The sequence below is a fragment of the Anas acuta genome, chromosome 22 (assembly GCF_963932015.1).
Source record: "Anas acuta chromosome 22, bAnaAcu1.1, whole genome shotgun sequence".
Lineage (NCBI taxonomy): Eukaryota > Metazoa > Chordata > Aves > Anseriformes > Anatidae > Anas > Anas acuta.
The window spans coordinates 2,055,103-2,076,120 of NC_089000.1; the positions used below are offsets into that span (position 1 = coordinate 2,055,103).

The 21,018-nt window shown below is 54.3% G+C and overlaps 1 protein-coding gene across 4 annotated transcripts in view; it reads right to left on the minus strand.

Moving 5' to 3' along the window:
- The window catches only part of EPHB2 (EPH receptor B2), a 115,392-nt gene extending 103,096 nt beyond the window's left edge, over window positions 1–12,296 (minus strand). For 2 of the 4 annotated variants that reach the window (XM_068658193.1, XM_068658192.1), the window contains exon 1: window positions 11,720–12,296. In XM_068658193.1, the coding sequence (XP_068514294.1) occupies window positions 11,720–11,804 (85 nt within the window). In that variant the 5' untranslated portion in view covers window positions 11,805–12,296. The remainder of the gene's footprint in view (window positions 1–11,719) is intronic. The other 2 variants (XM_068658195.1, XM_068658194.1) reach the window with 1 other exon arrangement.
- Window positions 12,297–21,018: the final 8,722 nt, after the last annotated feature.

Consider the following 21,018-nt stretch of genomic DNA (forward strand, 5'->3'; position numbering starts at 1 on the left):
ACAGAGACCCAGACGACAAATGGGAGCAGCTGCCAGCAAATTCAGCGTTTCCAGAGGATCTGTGTTTATCAAAAGCTGTCGCTCTCCAGCCAGAACAGGTGTCAGTCACAGCAAAATCTCATGGCAGCTATTCAATCTGAAGGCACAGACTTTGACATCAGACCAAAAAAAAAAGCAAAAAAAAAAAAAGCATCGTTAGCAACTTCTCTGCCAGGCAGGCGCTCCCCTCTGCTGCTCTCCATCTCTTCTACAGTCTTGGTAAAAGAAAGGTGAGGAGCCAGGAGGAGGAGAAAAGGGGATGCTCAGAGCAGATCTGGCCACCGGTGCCACATCACTGTCACCCAGCTGCCCCTGCACGGCTCCATCACACACACGAGCTGGCCTTGTCCCACCCCCAGACTTGTTAGCTGCTGCTGCCTGGAGATTGACGCCGAGAGCGACACAGAGCAGACCCTGCACTGCCCAGTCAGCACTTCCCACTAGCCAGACACTAACCCCTACTAATGCTGCCAACGTCCTAATTAGCACCTTCCCTGTGCCCACCCTGCTCCCGGCTGCTCTGTGTTTGTCCGAGGACGCAGTGCAGGACTCTCTGAGCTTCTCTGAGGGTAGAGCAGAGAGGCACAGCAAGTCGTAGAGGTGCTGGGCTCCCCTTCCCCTTCAGAGCAGCTGGCACAGCCTGCTCCTGCAACCCACACCAGTGGCCCTGCTGCTCTGCTATGTGTCTGCTGTCAAGGGATTTCCACGCGGCATCAAGCACACTTTTGTGTTTATCCTTTCCAAGCCTCCAAAGCAGTGCTAACATGTGCCAAGGACAGGAAAAGCCCGGGAGGGTCCCAGTTACACTGGGGCTATCTAAGCACACCATGAGTTAGGGAAGAGCAGTGAGGCTTTGTCCCAGTGTCTGCAAGGATGGGACAACTCCAAGCTTCTCCTGTCCTGCCACACTGCTCAGCCTGGCTGCAAAATGCCCCTTGGACTGGTGGTGGGGTTGCTTTGCTCCGCCTGAGCTGCCCCTCGCTGCCACAGCACCACGTTGTGCCAGGAGCACACACCCCGAGGCCAGCCCCACTTCCAGAGGGACTACTTGCCACTCTCTGCTCCCCTTCCACGAGAAAAAATAAAAATCAAAATAAAAACCACCAGCTTGCTTTTCCTCCTGGAGCTGAGCAAGCCATGCGTCTGCCCACACTCAGCATGCAGGTGCTATCTTGGTGTGCACGCCTGCAGCTCGCAGGCTGGGCCGTGCATACAAAGGCTGGAAACAGGCACAAAAGTAGTGCTCAGCCACCTGCATTCTGCGCACAGCTCACAGGGCGCTCCACAAGCAACCTCAGAGACAGCAGGATCCTGCAGGAGAGACACGCCGCAGGAAATGCTTTCCCCAAAGCTGGCATACCACAATTAACTCTCTGCAGCCTGGCCAGCCCCCTCTCTCTGCAGGCAGCGTGCTCCAGCCAGCTCGTACACCTTGTTTTATTTCATCCGCACTGCCCCCAGTTCACGCATTTCTCCTGCTTGCTTTGTCCCCTGATACCAGATAGGCTTAAAAGCAAAACAAGGCAAAGATTTATTAAGTGAGGCTCACGGTAAAGGTTTCCGAGTTACAGTTGTGGAGCCTGGAAACAGGATTACAAGCAAAGCAAATCATAAAACGCGACTATAACCTCTACACAGCGAGATGTGACCCCTCACGTGTCCCAGCCTATCTCACACCCAGCCATGTGGTGTGCACAGGCCGGGGAGGCCAGGCAGCCCACTTTCAGGCTCACACCACCGCACAAACCTCTCACGTGTGCACCGGGGCCTCTCTTCATGCCTCCTGCTTCAAGCACCCCTCCACTGCAACCACCTGGTGTAGGTGGCCCAATCCTGGCCTGGGGGAGGTTGTGACTTTCTCCCATGCTTGCTGCTCTGTGCACCAAAATGCAAACCAGCATTTGTCAATCGAGAGCACTCCTAGCTCGTATTGAAGACCATAAACAACTTCTTTGGATCCATTCTCAGAATAGACAGCAGATATGGGATGATTGTGTGATCCTCAGGCATGTCTTGGATCAAGACATCTTCTCTCGGTCAGATTCACATCACCCTCACCCAACACAGCCCACCACAGGACTCAAACACTGGACACAAACACCAGGAACTTTTCACTAGCATACCCCAAAAAGCTGCTGCAGTGTGTACAAGCTCTGTTACCCCAAAAGCTGAGCTTGCAAGAACGAGCTGCATCTCGTGTGATAAAGGCTTGAAGCTAAATTCCCAGGGGCAGCATCTTATCCATACACAGAGAGGGTGAGCTGCAGAGTCACGGGAGCCAAGAGCAGTGAAGGATGCTGCCATCTCTTTCCTAGGAGCACCAGCCACTGGTCCAAGCCTGGAGGGAGCAGGTAAGAGTAGATCCAGGTAGATATGGGCCTGGATGCATGCGTCTTAGACAAAACAAACCACAAATCTGGAGGCATCTGAACAGGCCATTCCTGCCTGGTTTGTCCTCAGAGACATCACACTCAACACTGGTCTCAGCGAGCAAGCCAAAGCCAAAGGACTTCAGTTCTGGGGCCAACCCGTGCAAATGAGTGGCCTCCTAAGAGGCTCAAAAAGGCAGAGGGGGGGGGCAGATACACAAAAGCAGGATCTTCTCTGCAGACCAAAGACCACCCAGCTTCGTGGCAGAGTGCTACCATCAGTCTTCCCTTGCCCCAGGAGACTCTGGGCTAAGAAGAACACACACTGCCACACGATGATACATGTGAGGCTTCGCATCCACAGCAGGCCTCCTATAACCCCCATACATCAGTGCTGTGGAGAATGGAGATGTCTTCTCCCTCCTGCATCCCTTTGCTGAAGTTGTTCAAACTCATAGAGGGTCTGGACAAGTGATCCAAAGAGTCCAGCCCCCGCTCCAGCCTCCTCACCCCTTTTTCCCCACAGCTCTTCCCCTCCTCTGTCTCACTGCATGCAGCAGCACCAGAGCAGGGGGCTCTGCAAGCCACAGCGAGGCTGTGCAGCCCATGAGGTGAATTCCCATCCTGCCCAAGCTGTGATCAGTCCTGGGTTATCACTGCGAAGCCTCCTGTCTCATGTCATCCACCTGTAGCTGGGGTGGCACCTCACATGGGCTCATTTTGGGCTGGATGCATGCAGCAAAGCTGCTCAGCGTGGGATAACCCTGAAGGTCCCCTGGGACACGGTCTCTCCTGAAGGCCGGGTGCCCTGCGACCCTCAAAGCCTGTGTGGGAGCAGAGGGAGGCCTGCCATTCGCGGCCTGCCCGCCAGCTGCCCCCTCCCCTCCCAACCCCACAGCCTCGGCAGCCAGCCACAAGCAGCGGGCCCAGGAGCCCGGCCGCTGAGCCCATTGTTCCCTTTATCTGGCCTTGGGAGCACGAGCCCGCGTGGCTCGAGGCATCCCCTCCACCTCGGGCACGTTCGCACGCCCGGCCGCCCTCGTCACCCCTGGGGCCAAGCCCTGACCCTGCCGGGGGGGCTCCCACGAGCATGGCCCCCACAGAGGGGCTCTGAGGACGGGAGCAACCCCATTGCGGCCTGGCTCCTCCTGCAGCAGGGAGCCCGGCCCCGCCACCACCGGGCTTCCCCCCCTTCTCCTGCAGCTGGCCTAAACCCAGCCTGCGCTCCCCAGCAGGCCCCTGGCAGAGCTTAACGCCTCCCACCCTCACAGCCCCAACGGCCCTGGTAGGGTGTGAGCATCCCCAGGTGTCTTCACCCTCTGAAACGCCGAGCTGGGCAAAGGTGAGCGCTAACGGCTGCTCTCCTGGAGGACCTTGGCCTTGCCCAGGTGCTCTGCTGGAATTAACGGCTTTGGTGGCACGCCCTGGCAGGTGGCACTCGGTGCAGAGCAGGGCATCCAAACCCTGGCACCCAAGGGAACCCCCATCCCAGTGCCTCGGTGCCAGGTTAATCTGGGAAAACCCGACACAAATCCGCCAAAGCCCCGTCCAGGCTTCCCAGAGAAGAGAGTGATATCCAAAGAGCAGGACAAGCCCTGCATAAGGCTTGAAGACACGGAGGGCCACAAGAGTCCATGATTACAGCCAGAGCAATGGCCAAAACGGAGCGACATGAAGCCCTCGGTGGCTGCAGGCAGTCCTGAGAGCCAAGCTGAGAGCAGACAGCAACAGGACTTTGCTGTGCACAGGCATCCCCCAGCAGAGTGGGGACAAGGAGCCTTGCCTGGCCCTGCCCTCTCCCCAGCCACCACATCTATCACACGAGGCTGAGCCAAAGGGCCTCCCATTTTCCCTGCCACCTCCAGCAGGGCATCAGCAGATAGATGCTCAGGGAAGAGGATGCTTTCTGCAGGCAAGCACTCAGGGCTTCACGATGTCCTTCTGGACTCGGGACGTGCAGTGATGGGCTTCATACCGATCTTCTGCCCCCGCCCTGCGCTGCCTCTTGTTTTAAACCCATTTGGTTCTGTTCGTTTTAAACCTGCCCCTTGAGAACACAAGGCCAAGTGAAAAAAAAATAAAAAATGACATAAAGAATCGTCACCGCTTCATCACCACCTTCCTCACACCTCCTGCGTCTGGCACACCTCTCCTTCTCCACAAGCTGCATCTTTCACAAAGACCCTCCCCTGGGTCCATTTCCCTCTCCTGCACAACCATCTTCGCCCTCCTTTCCCAGCCTTTCCCAGTTCTGAGTTGATGCTTTCAAAGAGCCATCCACAATGACTTTAAGATCTCTTTCTTAAAATGCTAATAAGTAATTTAAAGACTGCCACTGTGCATGCATGGGTTTAGGGTAATTTTTTTCCATGTGAATCCCTTTTCATTCATCACTGACTACGTTTAATCTGCTATTTTATAGCCTGGTTATCCAGTGTCATGAGATCCTTTTACAATATTTTAAAGACAACTGTTGTTTTTATCATCCTGAATAATTTTGTATAATCTCCAAACTTAAGAGTTCCCACCCCTTTCTCGCTCATTTATAGATATGTTGCACAGCACAAGCTTCGTGCCGAATCCCATCCATTGGGAAAAATGGCTGTTTCCCCTCCTTTAAGCAGATTTTAAACTGTAAGAGTTCCTCTAAAATTACTAGCATGGAGTTGCTGAGATCACCCAGGAAGCTCTTCTTAAAGCACGTGTGTCCCATTTGCTCCGGCCCCAATATCTATTTTCCTGATTTACTGTATAAAAAGTGACCTCCTAAGCTAACACTTCACTGCAGGGCAGTCTCAGTTCCTCCACAAGAGCCCCCTGACCATGGCCGTTCTGGGGGAGACACACTGAAATCAGACTTCATCTCCCCGAGGTGTTCCTTTCTGATTATTTTTAACCTTGCACTCTCTGATTTCCTGATTCTGTGTGTGTTTTTTTTGTTTGTTTGTTTTATTTGGTGCAGGGTTCATTTCTTTTCACAAACTATTCTTCAAACTCCTCTCAGCCTGCCATATATGGGTTTACATTCACAGTGCCATAGTTTATAATTTTTTTTTCCTATTTTCCTCTTTTAGACATCATTTCCGTTTTCTAAAGAACATCTTTTTACCACTGGTGACCTCCTTCAATCTGATGTTTAATCAGGATGGCTATTTTTTGTCTTTTTCAACCCATACTTTAAACAGCCATGCACATTCTGAGTTTCCCACACGACATGCAAGTATTTTTCAAGTTCAGCTGCTTCCCTCAGCTAGCTTCATTTTTATGTCGTTCCCCTTGCTTGAGTTAAAATGTTACTGTATAGCATTTTCAAGTGCTGGTGATTTTATGGATGTGCAAGCTTGAAGTGAAAAGAACATAATTTATGGGACCAACTGATAAAGCTTCACAAACTTTTGGAGCTCACGAGCCCTTTTTCCTTCCCACCTGGAGGCTGAACCGAGCTACAGTACAGCTGCTCCCATGGAGCCGGCCTCATGCCTTGCACGGCACCGTGAGTGCTGCTCGGGACTAAATCAAGAGATCCTCCTCTCGTGGGCTCTCTGAAGAGCTGCAATTATTCACAGTCACTAAAACTGTAATTTCTGAATAACGCCCCTTTGTGACATTTACCCAGTTTACACCGAGGCAAGTACCATCTGCAATTATAGCTGTGTTTTCTGCCCTTGCAGCCTGTTTAACCTCCCTTAACGTTTGGCAATCAGTGCCACAACTCGGGTCAGATGGGTAACAGAGATCTAATGCTGCTCCCTTCATCTTCGAGCATGGAAATCCAGAGAGGGGCTCGCAAGCACAGCATGATGCCAGCTTACTCGTTCACCTCCACGCTGCTCAGCTCGGGTGCCGGGTGCCTGCACCCTGGCACAAACCTCCTGTCCAGCGCATTCCCAAGACCCACGGTATCAATATAAAATACCCCTGACATATCTCTGCAAGCCGCTGGGGCACCCCTCATTTCTCACACACTTGTGGCAGGGCCTCCAGAAAGGCCACATCCCTGCAGCTCCCTGCTCTGAGTGCCAGGAGGCTCAGCCCTCCCCACTGACCCCCCCAGCACAGCACTGGGATGCTGCTGGTCCCGCCTGCACATGCCGCTGGGCGCTCGCCAGCCTGTTATCATGGGAGGCCCCATCTTTACCCCCTTATCTAACTGCTGAACTTTTGCCTTCGAGGATCTCCCTCCTACCTACCCCCATTCCTTCACGCTGGGTTTTTCACACAGGGAACGGGCAGTCGTGCTTTGCTCTCGTGTCTCGGCAAACCAGGAACCAGTGGATGGGACCTCACTGGGTCTTTCTTGGTAAAAATTGACTTTTTCCGAGAAGGGAACCACGTACCCGCTCCCAGACAGGTGCATGCACATGTCCCACCTCCACGGTCCCATTCAGACACGCATGCAGTATAGCCGGCCACATGTTAGGGCAGGAGCAGCGGACTCAGCCTCTCATTTATCACCGCTCTGGCTGCACTTGCACAAAAGCACTCGAGCTTAGCCTCACTCACCAGAGAGCCCGGGATGTATCTCAGCATCAAGTATTTACCCAGCTTCTCAGGCAGGTTTCCCAGCTATGCTGGTGCCCACCCCTCTTTTCAGCCAGTTCAGGTATGTGTACACAAACGGCAACCGCCCACCGACTAGTGCAGACAGATCCTTTGCCCGTCTGCACATCAGCGAAGCAGACCTCTGCTCCCAGCTCTGGGGGGAAGCCGCGGTGTGGCAGCACCGACACCCCTCGGACGCTTCTCCAAGGCACAGCCACATCCCCGCTGCCCCCCAGGTCCCTCCCTGGGGTGTCCCCAGGAGCTGATGGTGCACTGTCCCCATGGCATCTCCCCACAGCACCTACTCCCTGGGTTTGTATCAGCCAGAGAATCTAGAAATACAGCAGGGATCGGGAGCAAGTGTTCCCACTTGCAAGAGGCAGAGGAGCAGATGTGCTAGGTGCTGAGACTGCAGCTACGTGGATAGTAAATCGGGCACCAAATTATTTGGTCTCTAAAAGGAGTTCTCGCCCTAGCTGCCCCAACAATGGGAAGGGCAGTTGTGCCCAAGAAATAAATCTCGTCAAAAATTAACCCAGGAAATGGAACCAGAGGGAGGCAGCATGAGGGGTTTGTGTCAGAGCAGAGGACTGACCCAAAACCAAGGTCTCTGCTCTGCACCCCAGCCCAACTTTTCAAACATTTGGTATCAGCCCAGTCTCAGGACAGCATTTACAGCACGGGTTTGAGCAGGTCATCTGGATCAGTTCTGTGACAGCTCCCAGGTTTTCCTCATGGGCTTCCCACCTGGGGAGAGGCGCACATGTGTGCCTTGCAGGTCCCACATTTGAACGGCAGGACCTGCTGCTCCAGGTTGCCCCAGTGCAGCCAAAAGCAGGTGGGATCACCGGGACCATGGCACAGCTCCTGCGGTCACATCACAGCCTGGACAGATGTCCCCACCCTGGGGCACTGGGGCATAGCAACTTCCCTGGCACAGCCCGCAGCCACGGAGAGGTGGGCAAAGCCTTTCTTGACTGAGGCCGGGAAGCAGAAGAAGCGACAGCACCAGATAGATTGAAGCACAGGCTGAGTGCTGCGTTAATTGGCATCTCCCTGCACCGCCTCCGGGCCTGGGGGAGGCGGTGGAAGTGCTCGGCAGCAGGTCACGACCAAGTCACCCCTGGGCCACGCGGGTGCAAGAGAGGACCATATTTTAACAGCACCTTATTCCACCGCATACATAAAACACAACATGCCGTGTATTATGCACATGTATGCAATGCAATAAATACATAATGCATGTTATGTACATTACAACACGTTATTAAATTCAACACAAACAAGCAGGTCCCATCTCCAGCTTGCCCAAAGGACGGGCGCAGGAGCGTGCAGCTGGGTGTAGGTGCAGCTCTCCCCAGCCCCTTGGCCACGGTGCACCCCAAATATGCCTCCAGGAGAGGATACAGCCCTCCTGCACCAGCCTCCTGCTGCTTGATACCAGGCTTGGAGCAGCGACAGCCCTGCAGAGGAGCAGGAGGATGCTCAGCAACCCTACGGGGTGCAAAGTCCCCTTGCCCGCTCCAGACTCTGCCGCTGCTCATCCTGCAGAGCCCGCGTGGGTCCGACCTGCTGTGGGCCCAGCTGCTGGGGCCTCTGTGCAGCTCCCAGGTTAGCTGTGCCCTCGTAGATATTCGGACCATCTCGTTTCTCCTTTCACATTTTTTGGTACACGGTTGGCTTTCCTCCAAGCCTCGGGAAACTTGCCAGCGCTGCAAGGTTTATGAAAAGTTAACTCCAAAGGGGTGAAGAGTGCCTTCATTTTTTTTCTCTTGCATGTGAGTTAGCCAGGCTGTTGATTTTGAAATCCATAACTCCCATCCTCGGCTCCCCCCCCCAAATACCTTGGAAGTATCACTACTCCAGATATGCCACACCATACAAGCAGCATATGTGAGCAGGAATACAAAGAGAAGCCGTTAGTGATAGCAGTACTGTTACCAACTGGTGTGGGATCCAGACCCTTCCAGGACTCCTTTGTTCTTGACTTTCTTTAAAAACACACACACACACACAAAAAAAAAAGCCTTCCTTTTATAAGCCTGAACTTTCTCAGCCACAGATACGTTACCTTGCAATTGCCTTAACAACTGTATGCAATTCTTAACCTCTGCTTTATGTACATTGTCATCCACCTCCCTGTTTTCCATATTGATTTATGTTTTACGTTCTTTTCACATTTCCTTTTAACAGAGCCTTCTTTAACCAAACAGCCTTTCCTCCTGAGCCTGAGACATGCATTCTGCTGGCCAGTGAGTAATCAACTTCCAATTTTCATGCACACTCCTGTTTATATTTCCTTCCCTATCGGCTTTGTTTCTAATTAAGGTTTGTTAAATGCAAGTGAATATATAGTGTACAGAGAAATATAAAGCATGTAGATAAATAAACACCACACACACACACACACTGACTAAGACTGTATTCTCAGTGCACTTTCAACCACGGATCCCAAAGCACTTTGTCATGTTCATTAACAAAACCTCGCAGCTCCCTTGGGAGAGACGCTTGTATTATTTTACGCCTTGTAATTAGGAAAACTGAGGCACAGAGGAGACAAGTGAAATTACCGGCATTACAGAAAAGCTCTGTAGCAGAGCTGAAAACAGGACTCAGGAGGCAGGATCCCTGGGCAAATAACCAGAACTCATTTTTCCCTGAATGTGCCCTGCTCTCCTGATTTTGGCCCTGGACACACTGGGGAATGTGCCAGAGCCAGTGACAGCCACGCAGGGGACATCGCCACTGCGGAGGTGCCCAGCAGGGTCCAGCCACCATCTCCGTGGTCATTGGGCACCATCGGGTGAGTCTGCATGCACCAACAGGGCCCAGAGCATCAGGAAATGCAGATGGACACCGTGTCCATGCATGGCACGGAACATCGGGATGAGCCACTGCCTGAAACAGCAGCTCCCAGAGGGAAGGAAGGAGCAGAGGTGCACCACAGGGGCTGCATCCCATGCTCTTTTGCCTCACCAGCTCTCCGGAAGGCTTTGCAAGGAGAAAAAGGCCAGGACATGGTAGCTGGTTGCCCACACCAGTGCTGCAAGCAACCACAACCCCAGGAGACACACAACGTGGACAAAGGTAGCAGCAAGGCCACTGAGAGGAACCCCCCAAACCTTAGATGAGGCGTTCAGTCAGATGGGGACGGCTGCTGGAGCCAAGCACAGAAGCAGCCCTTTCCCCAGAGCATCCTCACCTCTGCGGGAACACATCTCACAGTGATCATCTCCAGGGTGGGCTCAACCTCCCACCAGCGCTCACTGTCCCCTTGCCCCCAGGTGCCTACTCCCCATCCCTTGAATCCAGCATTTGTGCACCCAGCTCCTGCCATGGCGGTGGGAATGCCACCCGTGCTCCTCACGTCTTCAAGCAAGCACACAGCAGCCCCAGGACCAGCAATAAGCCCCGCACCGCCCAGCATCACCCCGTCGTGTCACCCCATCCCTGCACAGCCACCCGCATCCCTCCCTGCCCATAGTCAGCGGCACCACCTCGGCGTGGCCGATCCCTCCCGGGCCCGGCTGGCTGAGCAAACGCCGTGGTAAGTGGCAATGCTGCCGGCTGATCGGGCCACGCATCCCATGTGGACACATATGCTCCCACAAACATGCTCATCACCACCACCACCACCACCCCCCCCCCTTAATTAAAACCATACAAGGCTCATTTGAATAGCAGAGCTGGCTAGCGCTCTCCGATGCAACGTAAATAGTCCTATTTATGCCAAGCTCCCATATTGTAAATATCACGACGTATAGCTGGCCAACCCATGAGTCATCTCCCAAAACTCCAACTTAATAAATGGTGCCTCATCCATGTTCCAGACAAACACCGGCCGCGCAGCTCCCACCGCCCGGCGCCTCCACGCCCAGGGCCAGCAGCGAGCACCCGGCGAACCTCGGGGGTCCTCCGCAGCCCCCTCGCTGGCTTCGCCGCAGCTCTCCCATGCAGGGCAGCCACGCGTTGGGCCTGGCCAGCCTTCAGCCCGGCGTCTGGAGCTCACCCCCAGCCTGGCGTGGTCCTTCCTGGGGTGTACCCAAGGCGCTGCTGAGATGCGCTCGGGCACAGGACCCCCAAAACCCCCCTTTGGGGAGATGGGGGCTCCTGCCCGGCACCTTCTCCACGCACCCACCCCGCACTCTGTCCGCACCTGCCGCCTGCCTCTGCTTTGTCTCGGCACGGGGGAAATTGGGGAAGTCGGTGGGGAGCCCGGCTCCTCCTGGGGAGGCCGGGAAAGCCGCGCACGCCTGCGGGGAGCCGGCTCCCAGCTCCGGGATGCCGGCAAGGCCTGGCTGTGTGCGCCCCGGCAGCGGGCACGGTGCGGCGGAGCTGCCAGCCGGGCATCCCTTGGGGGAGAGGCTCCGCCGTGCCCAGCGAGCACCCGGGGAGGTGCCGGCGAGGGATGCCCAAACCTGAGCAACAAGGGACGGCGGAGAAAAGGGGCAGGAGAAAGCCACGCAGCCACCGGGAGGGTCCGGGGAGCCCTCCCCAACCCCCCACCCACCCCAAAACCGAAGGGCTCCGGATGCGGCACCTCCACCTGGGGCAGCACTTCCCCGAAACTTCGCCTCCCCTCCGGCGGCACGGAAGGGGTGCGGCGGGAGAGGAGAGAAGAGGAGAAGAGAGAGGGGAGGGGGGGGAGGGAAGGCGAAGTGCCACCTCCCGAAAAAAAAAAATAATAAAAAAAAATAATAAAAATAAAATGAATAAAGGGGAGAGGGGAGCTCGCGGTATAGCAGACACAGAAGCCACACACGCCTTACCTTCCACGGCGGCGAGCAGGGGCAGCAAGGCGAGGGGCAGGCAGCAGAGCCACAGCGGCCCCATGGTGCGCGCCGGGCCGGGCATCAGACGCGGCGCTGCCGGCGCTCCATGGAAGCCGGGGAGCGGCGGCGGCGGCAGCGCAGCTCCGAGCCCAGCTCCGAGCCGAGCCCCTCGCTGGGGCCGCCGCCGGCGCGGGCACGGCCGCGGGCACGGAGCTCACCGCCGGCCCCCGCCGTCGCGGCCGGGCCGAGCCCACCGCCGCCGTTCTCCGGGGAGAGCCCCCCCAGCGCCGCCCGCCCCGGCCCCGGGCTCCGCGCAGCCGGCGGGGGGCGGCGGGGGGCGGCGGGCGGCGGTGATTTTGGGGAGGGGGAGGCGGGGATGGGGGAGGAGGGGAGCGGAGGAGGTGCGGGAGATGGTGGAGGAGCGGAGGAGGAGGGAGGAGGCTCCCCCCCAGGCCGCCGATGGTTTGTCCCGGAGCTGTCGATCATGCAGAGAAAGCCGTGATTTCAGCCCAAATCTTCCCGGCGGGGTTGACCGAGCGCTTGAGAAAGTGGAAAGGGGGTGGGGGGTGGGGGGGGCGAGGTCTGTCTGTCCGTCCGTCCCCCCCTCCACACCCCCTCCGGGGGATGCGCTCTCTGCTCCGCTCTGGCCGCCGCACGGGGCTCCGCCGAGGTGGTGCCGGGGGGGGGCATCCCCGCCCCGAGCCCCCCCCTCCAACACACACCGTGGGGCCGGGCCCCTGCACCCCCCGGGCAGCCAAAGGAGAGCGTCTGGAGGGACGTGGAAACGGAGCCGGCCCCAAAGCAGCGCCTCGTTACCGGCTGGCTCAGCCTGGCTTTGACCCGGAGACCCTCAGGGGTCAGCGACCCCACTGGGGCGTGAGCAGGGATTCCCCCATTTCCAGGCTGGGGGGGTTGGGAGCTGGTCACAAGCCCTCACAGCGGGTTGGGACAAGTGAGATTTTCCTTAAAGCTGCGAGCTGAGGCCCAGCTCCGTGTCTCCGTCGCGACACGCGACATCCCCAACTTCCCCATGCGCCTGGAAGCCGAATCTGCCCATTAGGGACCTCGTGAGCCAAAGCCACCGAAATGTCTAAGCTGGAACCTCTTGAATTCCCTGACCGGTTCCAGGTAACTCGTTTCCTGCCAGCTGCAGCTGTGTTTGGAGGAGGTCAAGGCTCCCTGGTGGTGGCGGCCAAAGGCATGTGCGTCAGGCAGATGACCTCCCCTAACTCAGCGTCACCAAGGGCAGACTCTGGTCCCCTTTTGGGACATCCTACAGCTGGAGGTTGGCACCAAGCTCAATGCAGCAGCCTTCTGAGGATCCTGTGGGCCAGCTCCATCGTGTTGTCCTCAGGGTTTCCTCACCTGTTGTCTGCTCCCAGGCTCTGTAGTGCACCCCTCGCTCCCCGTGGCTCCGGAGCACTCAAAATTTCCCGTCGGGTAGGAAATGGTCTGTTCATTTCCAAACTCTTCAGACCATACCCTCAACCTCTCCTGGTCCCAGGGCTGTTGTGCAGTGCGATGCCCTCAGGTATGTCCCTGAGGATCCACCACAGATCTCCGGAGTTGATTCCACAAGCCTGGAGTCCGAGACCCTCAGGATTTTCTTACAGCCCTCCAGGCCTGTGCTGTCAGGGGCAGAGGGGATTTTGTCCCAGAGGAGCCTTCTGTCTTCTGGAGACCTTCTGTCTTCGTCAGCTCCTTCTCTGAGCATCCCCTTAGACTCCTAGAGACTGGATTTTGGACCAAACAGATTTATTGTCTGACCGTTGCAGCGACTTTGAAGCTCTCATGTACTCTTTGGAGTCTATTTTTTCCCCAGAAAATGCTCTTCAGAGTCAGTCATGAACTGCTGAGCTCTGGTCCCCTCTCATGTCTTCTCTCTGCTCCCAGGAAGGGCCTTCAGTGACCGTCATATCCCTGTGGCGTTCATGGAATGGCCTCTGAAGGCCTCACAGGAGTTTGCAGTCTGCACAAGGGGTGCCACCAGCCTCCACCCTCTGTCCCACAACCCAGCAGCTCCAAGTGGTCTCGCAAGTGCCGTGAAATGCCACCCCATGGTGATGGACACCAGACCTCCCCCAGTGTCCTTTCCTCTCATTCCACCCCAAGTCCATTTCGGCGGCCTCCATAAATGAAGGTCACAGCACAGGGGGGCACTAATGCCCGTGCAGCACCACCCAGGGATCCTTAAACCCCGCTGCAAGGAGCGCTAGGTGAAGTCTGGCCTGGGAAAGCAGCAGCACTGAGGTGACAGAAATGGGACAGCTTCGACTGCGCGCTGGTTCCCAGGCAGAGCCAGAAGAGAGATGGCATCTAGAGGACATTAAAACGGGTTTGATGGTGACTCACCGCAGCTCCTGGTGCAGGAAGAACAGGTTGTATTTGCACATGAAGCCCTTGGCTCATCACACCTGGAGGAAGTGGCTTCGTGTCTCTCCCTGCGAGGTTAAAGAGGCGCAGCAGCAGGCGACCGACAGGAGCTGAGGGAGATGCTGTGGGAGGTGATGGGGCAGGTGAAGCTCTCTCCGTCCTGCTGCCAGCTTGGTGGGAGCAAACCTGCTCCTTGCTCTGTGCAGTGGGTGTTGTGGAGCTGTCGTGCGTGGGCTCTAGGCTCAGTGGGGCCGTGCCAGAGCCAGAGGTGGCACCTTCCAAGGAGTCCTGGCCACCACAAAGACCCAGGAGAAGCTTCCTCTCAAAGCCCAGGGAAACCCTTTCCCCCAGAGCTACTTCATCACGCTCAGGCCCCCAAAAGAGGAAGAGAGACGTTCATTTGGGTGGCGAGGATGGGGAACGAGTCCCCTGGTGGCACTTGGAGCAGTAAATCTGCCCGTGAGGACCCACCGAGCGCAGGCAGGCGGCTGGTTGGGGCCTGTGGCAAGGCGCCCTGCGGGAAATCAGCACCCTCGCTCATGTCCCTGCATGCGAGAGGAAAGCTTTCCAGCTCCCGGCTGAGTCCCTCGGGCTCTGCGGAGCCTTGAGCTTCCAGGGGCAGGTTGGGAGGAGGAAAACACTAGCATATTTTTACAGAAATTGGAGTCTCCCTGCAGCAGCAAATCCCATAAAAGCAAAACCCAAGTGAAAAGCAGCTTCAGCTGTTCTGGCTCTGGCTGTGACGGGCTTGGCCCCAGGCCAGTAAGTTAATTCTGCCTATTAACTAATAGTGTAGTATTGTCGGCAAAGACTCGTTGCTAAACTTATGTTTTTAAGATATCACTTATCATTTAAACACTTAACTCTTGATCCCCGAACATGTACAGGCACCATGTAGCCCTGCAGCCATGCTGCAGATAACCCAAGTCACTGCTGGTTGGGGAGGCTGGGCAGTGTTTAACCCTTTTTCCCCGAATACTTTGTCTGAATGATAAATTGTCTTGGGCAGCACTATCCAAAGGAGAGCAGGCCCTCCTGCTCAGGGGCCACTTATTATCACCTACTTAATGTTCCCCAGCTCAGCAGGGATGCAGGAACTGTTCCCAATAGCATTTTTTCCTAGCCTCAGTCAAGGGCGTGTGACCAGCAAGAGACCCCACAGCGGGACGTGGCTGTAGCCTGACACAAGACCCCGAGCAGAGCCCCTTCTCTGTCCTTCCCTGCCTTTTCTCCTCGCCCCAGTGCCCAAAAGGCTGCCGGAGAACCACGCGGGGTCCCTGGGGAGGAGGTCGGGGAGCAATAGGGGATGTCCCAGGGCTACCCAGCACGTCTGGGAGGAAGATCCCCACTTCCCAATCCATATGGGAAAGGGGCATTATTCAGGGTGCTCAGACCCCCTTCCCTCTCCATCCTTCCCCCAGAGCAGGCCACATTTTTCCCCAGATTTACCGGGCTACGGCCTCCAAATCAAAGGAGGTGGCCGGGCTGCCAAGCGCAGCCACCCCCGCCCCGCTGGGGCTGTGGGGAGGGAGGTTTCTCTCTGCAGAGCTGCATCAAGATAAGGCTTTTTTGCATCCCCTTACGCTTTGTGCAGATAGATACCTGGCCCTGGGTGGCTTGTGCTGAAATGTGACACTCGGAGCCTTCCTTGCTCGACCCGTTCAGCTTGTTACAGGGTCCTAACGGAGGGAGCAGCAGCTCCCTCTTCCCTCCAGCTCTTTTCCTCCAGCATTTCTGAGCTCCTCCGCTGGTAAATGAAAGATTCCTGCCTGCCGTGCACTTTGATGCTACCTGGAGCCAGGAGCGGGGCTGAGACAGAGAAACAGCAAGGAGGAAGGCAAGTGGATGGCACGGGTCATGCAAACATCGCCCTGTGCCAGGACCCCCAGGAATGCTGCAGAGCCCTAGAAAAGCTTCAGGCAAGGATTTTATCTCTACAGGGAGACAAGCGTGGCTGCAGAGAGGAGCGAGGAGTGAAAGGTAGCTTTATTTTTGTTGCCGTTGCAATATCTGAAGTCTTAGATTTTCAGAGCCTTCAGCTAAATTAGGAAGCAAAAGTCAACTGGTAGATTGCTCTAAAGATTTGAAGAGCATTGCACTCCGAAAATGAATGTAACTTTTGAATGGTATCCATGGGAACAAATTAAAGAGAAGAGGCACTTTTGAAGCATTTAAAACAGATTTAGAAATCTAGAATTGGGCAGAAGAATTGGATATTTTGTTCAACAGCTAATTTGACACCAAATTATGACAGTCAGAGACAAACACGGGCAGGCAAAGCTCAGGTTAGGTATTGTAGAAATGATCTGATTGTGGTTGCATGTTAACTGGCTGCAGAGTTAAAAGAAACTTTTGGAAGAATAAAGCTCCTTTAGGGCTACAAATATGTCGAGTCTTCTTGGAAAAGTGGGCATCATAAATGGGTAGGATTTTACAGAGATAGGAAGAAAAAAACTTAGAAGAAGGCCAAATTAAATAAAAGCATAGAACTAACAAGGAACCCCTAATTTCCCAGAATGTAGAGAAATTCAGTGATCAAAATTACAAGTTATTACTTTAAGTTTTTAAAAATACATAAATAAAAAAGGGATTGAGATACACAGCAAAGAACGGGTGGAGCCATCACCAGAATATAATGTTATGTATGTAAATCTAATCCAGAAGATTTTACAACCATGAGTCATGATTGGCAGAAGGTAGTTTTTGTATTCTGGAAAATATTTTCTTTTCAACCCTTGATTATTTTACAGTTAACCAGAAAGAGCTATGTTAGTGAACAAAACTGCCCAGTAGTTAATCTCTGATAACAAAACTGCCAGGCCTTGCATATTGGCAGAGGAAATGACATAAAAGGACGCAACATTTAATTGCTGTAATTTTTAGAGATTTGTAAAAGCAAAGGATGTAACCCATGCTATTCTGTGGCAGGGCAACCACAATCCAGAATTCTTCTGGAAAATAGTTTTGGAGTTGTTTGAAGGAAACTAGAAAAGCTGGAAAGTCAAACTCGGGTCTCTGCTTAATACTATAAAATTACAGGGTGGCATCCTTGAAATTGAAAATGCTGAAATGGCATTTAATAGGAAACTGGGGAGAAAACTACCTGTTTTTTGTCATTGTCGGTGTTAAAAATAGGAGTTTTGCAAATGCTTACGAACACTATGGAAAAAAAAATGCAATATTATGTGTTATGCTCAAGGCTCTCATGAGCAAAATTCTCCGGTGCCCTGAGACATCGTAGGTTGACGAAAAAGCACATATAGGATCAAAGACACCGGCGTGTTGTGAAATGGCTCTTTTCTCCTAAGAGGTGCTTACTATAAAAGCACAGACCTGAAGGAGGCAGCCACATCTTTCACAGCAGGAAGATGGAAAAGAAACGGGTTGCCTGGGTCTTTCCAAAGAGGAGCAAGCTAACGGCGAGGCAGCAGCATGGAACAAGCGGTGTGGTGTGCAGACAAAAGCCCTCCAAGGTCTGCAGACAAAAGGTCAGGCGCGAGGAGGAGCAGCGCTGCATGTTGTATAACAGGCATTTCACATTTTCTCTTTGGCTGCAGGAATATCCACTCCGTAAGGTTTTGGCTGAAATGTGGCGGAGCCGGAGCAAGTCCTGCAAGCGAGAGAGCTGCTGGGTGCCCCTGTTCCTTGGCAAATTTATGTGCATGCTTTTCATTCTAACACTTAACTTGCTTACTCTTTTTTTTTTTTTTTTTTTTCTTGTAAGACTCATCAGAGGAATAAGCTCTAGTGATGAGTTAATCCACTCCTGCTCAGGGACAGCTCTGGCCCTGGGAGATGAAGGTGAGGCGAAGCACACAGCACAGGAGAGCAGCGCGATGTTCATGTTGGGCCAGCATGGTGGAGACAGTGAGGAGGCAGAGCACATCCTTGAGGAAGGAGAGGCAGGGGCTCGCATTGAAAATTCAGAAATTTCAGGGTCCATTCAGGGCAGAGTGAGAGGAGGCATCCCGGTAGACTCAAGAAGCATTGGCCCCGGCGCAGGAGCTGATACCTGCTCTGCGTTTGCCCGCCAACAGGAGATGGATCTGGCAAGGAGCAAGAGGAAACGCTGCCCAATTAGCAAAGACGGATGGAGCACGGCTGCCCCTGGAACAGCCCATCCATCTGCTCTTTGGGCTGCTGCCCTGGCGACACGAGGGATCCACCAGCAAAACGGCACTCAGGGGACTCCCCTCCCCTTGACACGCTGCCACGGCTCCACTGGGATGGAGCAGAGCTGGTCGAGAGGCTGCTGCACGGGTCCCTGCCACACACCCGGTGGGCTGCGATGCTCAGGAGGGTCATGGCACGCTCTCCATCCTCTCACTGAGCCCTTCAATATTGCTGATGGAGGAGGCACATTGCTTTTTTTCCACACTGGGCCTCGAACTTACAACTGCTGAGACTCCGTTGGCCAGTTGGCATCAGCATCCTGGCTGGTCTCTGAGAAACTTCTGCTCCTTGAATGTGCCCTCAGGGGACTGTTGTGAGCACATGGGGATGCTGACCCCTGCTTTACCCAAGGAAAGTGTGAGAAACAGCTGTCTTGAGGGATGCTGTGGTGGCCAGCATGATGCCAGCCTTTGTGAGAAGTCCTGGGAAAGCACAAAGAACTAGAGAATTGCAGCCTGAAGCTTGTACAAGACACAGGTTGTAATAATGGACAGAGGTAAAGACGCTTGGTTAAGAGCTAACTGCTGGGGGGGACACTATAGGGCTTCTGCAAAGGGGAGTCCTGCTTCACAACCCCTTGGAGTGCTTCACAGAGGCCAAACACATGCAGGTCAGTGTGCAGGTCAGCTGCTGGAGTTTCCAAAGTCTTTCCATTAAGTCTCTTGCCAAAGGTATTTTTAAGGAAAATAAGCAACCAAGCAGTACGACGAAAGCTCCTTGTCTTTTTAACTGGATAAGAGAGAGCAGCAGGGAGTTGGAGCAAGCAGTAGGGGATGCAAGTGGAGAAGTCCTGCAGGGTCTGGACTGGGACCCATACTTTTCAACAGGCCCAGAGTGACAGGAACAGGGACAAACAGGGAGGTGACAAAGGATAAACAATGCACATGGGGAAAACAATGACAACCTCACATGCACAGCAACAAGCCGTCTGCTCTCTGTCTTTTCCTGTAAACAAGCCAAGGTTGTCAAATGAAACCTGTATGAGGCTCAGGGTCAGATTAGAAAAGACTGGTGGTGCTCAGAGGGAGGTAACTCTCCACCTGGGTGGGAGATGAACTGTGGAACTGCTTTGCAGATGGTGCTATGGACAGAAGAAACTCAAAGGGATTCAAGTGGAGATGGAACAAGTTCTTGAAACAGGGATCTGGGTGTGTATAACACACTGGGAAGCCCATGGAAATGAAGAGTTGGGAAATCTTCAATACAGGTCTCTCAGGGTTCACATAGCCCCAGTTTGTCTCCTTTCTGTGATTAAAACCCTTCCTGGGCCCTGGAGATGCTGTGGATGCAGCAGGTTTGCACCAGACGACCCCAGCCTCCAGGCTGAGCAGCAGCAGACGTTCCCTGGCACCAGGAGGCACCAGCGGGTGGATGGGGACTTCCAGCACGTCCCCGCTGCCTGGCTGCTGGCCCCATTTGCTCCGAGCTCAGCTCATGAGACAAAGGCTGCTGCATCCCATTACTCATCTCCAGGCTGCTATCAGATAGGTCTTTAATTTGGTTTTAATTAAAAAAGCTCTTTGCTTTTTTGCTTTCTTGAGATACTTTGCATTTTGTCTGGAGAGCTGTGGGTACCAAGAGCCAAAGCTGCTGCATAGGTGCCGGGCTGTGGGCTTCAAGAGGACAGCGAGTGCAGGGTGCTGGAGCAAAGGAGCAGAAGCAGGGGCAGGGGCAGGTGGCTGCTCCATCCCCTGGAGGCAGAGTGATAGAGTCCTCCAAACTTGAGGTGTGTTGGGCTGGCTCCGTGTTGAATACATTACTCAGCAGGCATGTTAGAGAGGAAATAAATCAGCTTCTGATTTACCTGGGAGGACAGATACTCCTTTTCAACTGTTTTTTTAATTTGGAGTCTATTTCCAGGACTGTCTATTCAGATGTCACCGAGGTAAGTGACCTGTGTTGCTCTTTGGTCAGATGGGATTTTCCTTTTGTGACAAGCAGAACTGTGCTCTGTAAGAGGATGTTCCAGCTACGGAGGTGTTAAGTGCATAGAGCATCACAAATACTTCATGGGGTGGCCTCAAGGGCAGATCCAGCTGCTAGTAAAAACAACAGCTAGTACCACTATTGTCCCCAACTTCCAGGAATGACTTCAGAGAACGAAACTGTCCTAGGGCCAGGATCAAGGAGAAACTTGGGAAATACAACCACAAAAATAAGTCTGCATGTGCTGCTACAGCTGCATGACATTGCTGCGTGTGTTCCCTGTCCTCGGGCCAAAGGGGGAGTCTGATGACAAGGGGCACGTTTGGAGCAGACACAAACAGCGACTTTCAGCCTGCAGAGTACAAGTGATCTACCGGGAACAGACTCCAGAGCCCTGAAATACCAAAGTTTGCTGAAGAAATGGCCCCAAGAAAAGATCTGGTGGATTATGCCAAGCAGTGTTAGTGGAGGCATCTGCTCCCTAGGGAAAAGAGGTGTTAGGGTCTGGGCTATGTACCCCCATTTGCCCTCAGCCGTGACCCTTTGGCAGTGTCAGAAGTGCTGTAGATGAACAACTTTAGGACTAGCCTCGAAGGCAGATTGATCACCTCCCTGCTTTGTTTGCCTTTGGAGCACCAAGCCCAGCTGCACCTGCATTCACCAGCGCCGTGCTCTGTCCCTCGGCTGCTGATGGCCCAGCCAGCTCCTCCATCTGTCCTCTGCATTGCAGCGGCGCTGCCTGCTTGCCACGCTGCAGAGCAGGCAGCCCAGGAGCAGCTGGGCCTCGGTGCCACCTGCCACAAGAACAGAGGGGATGCACAGGC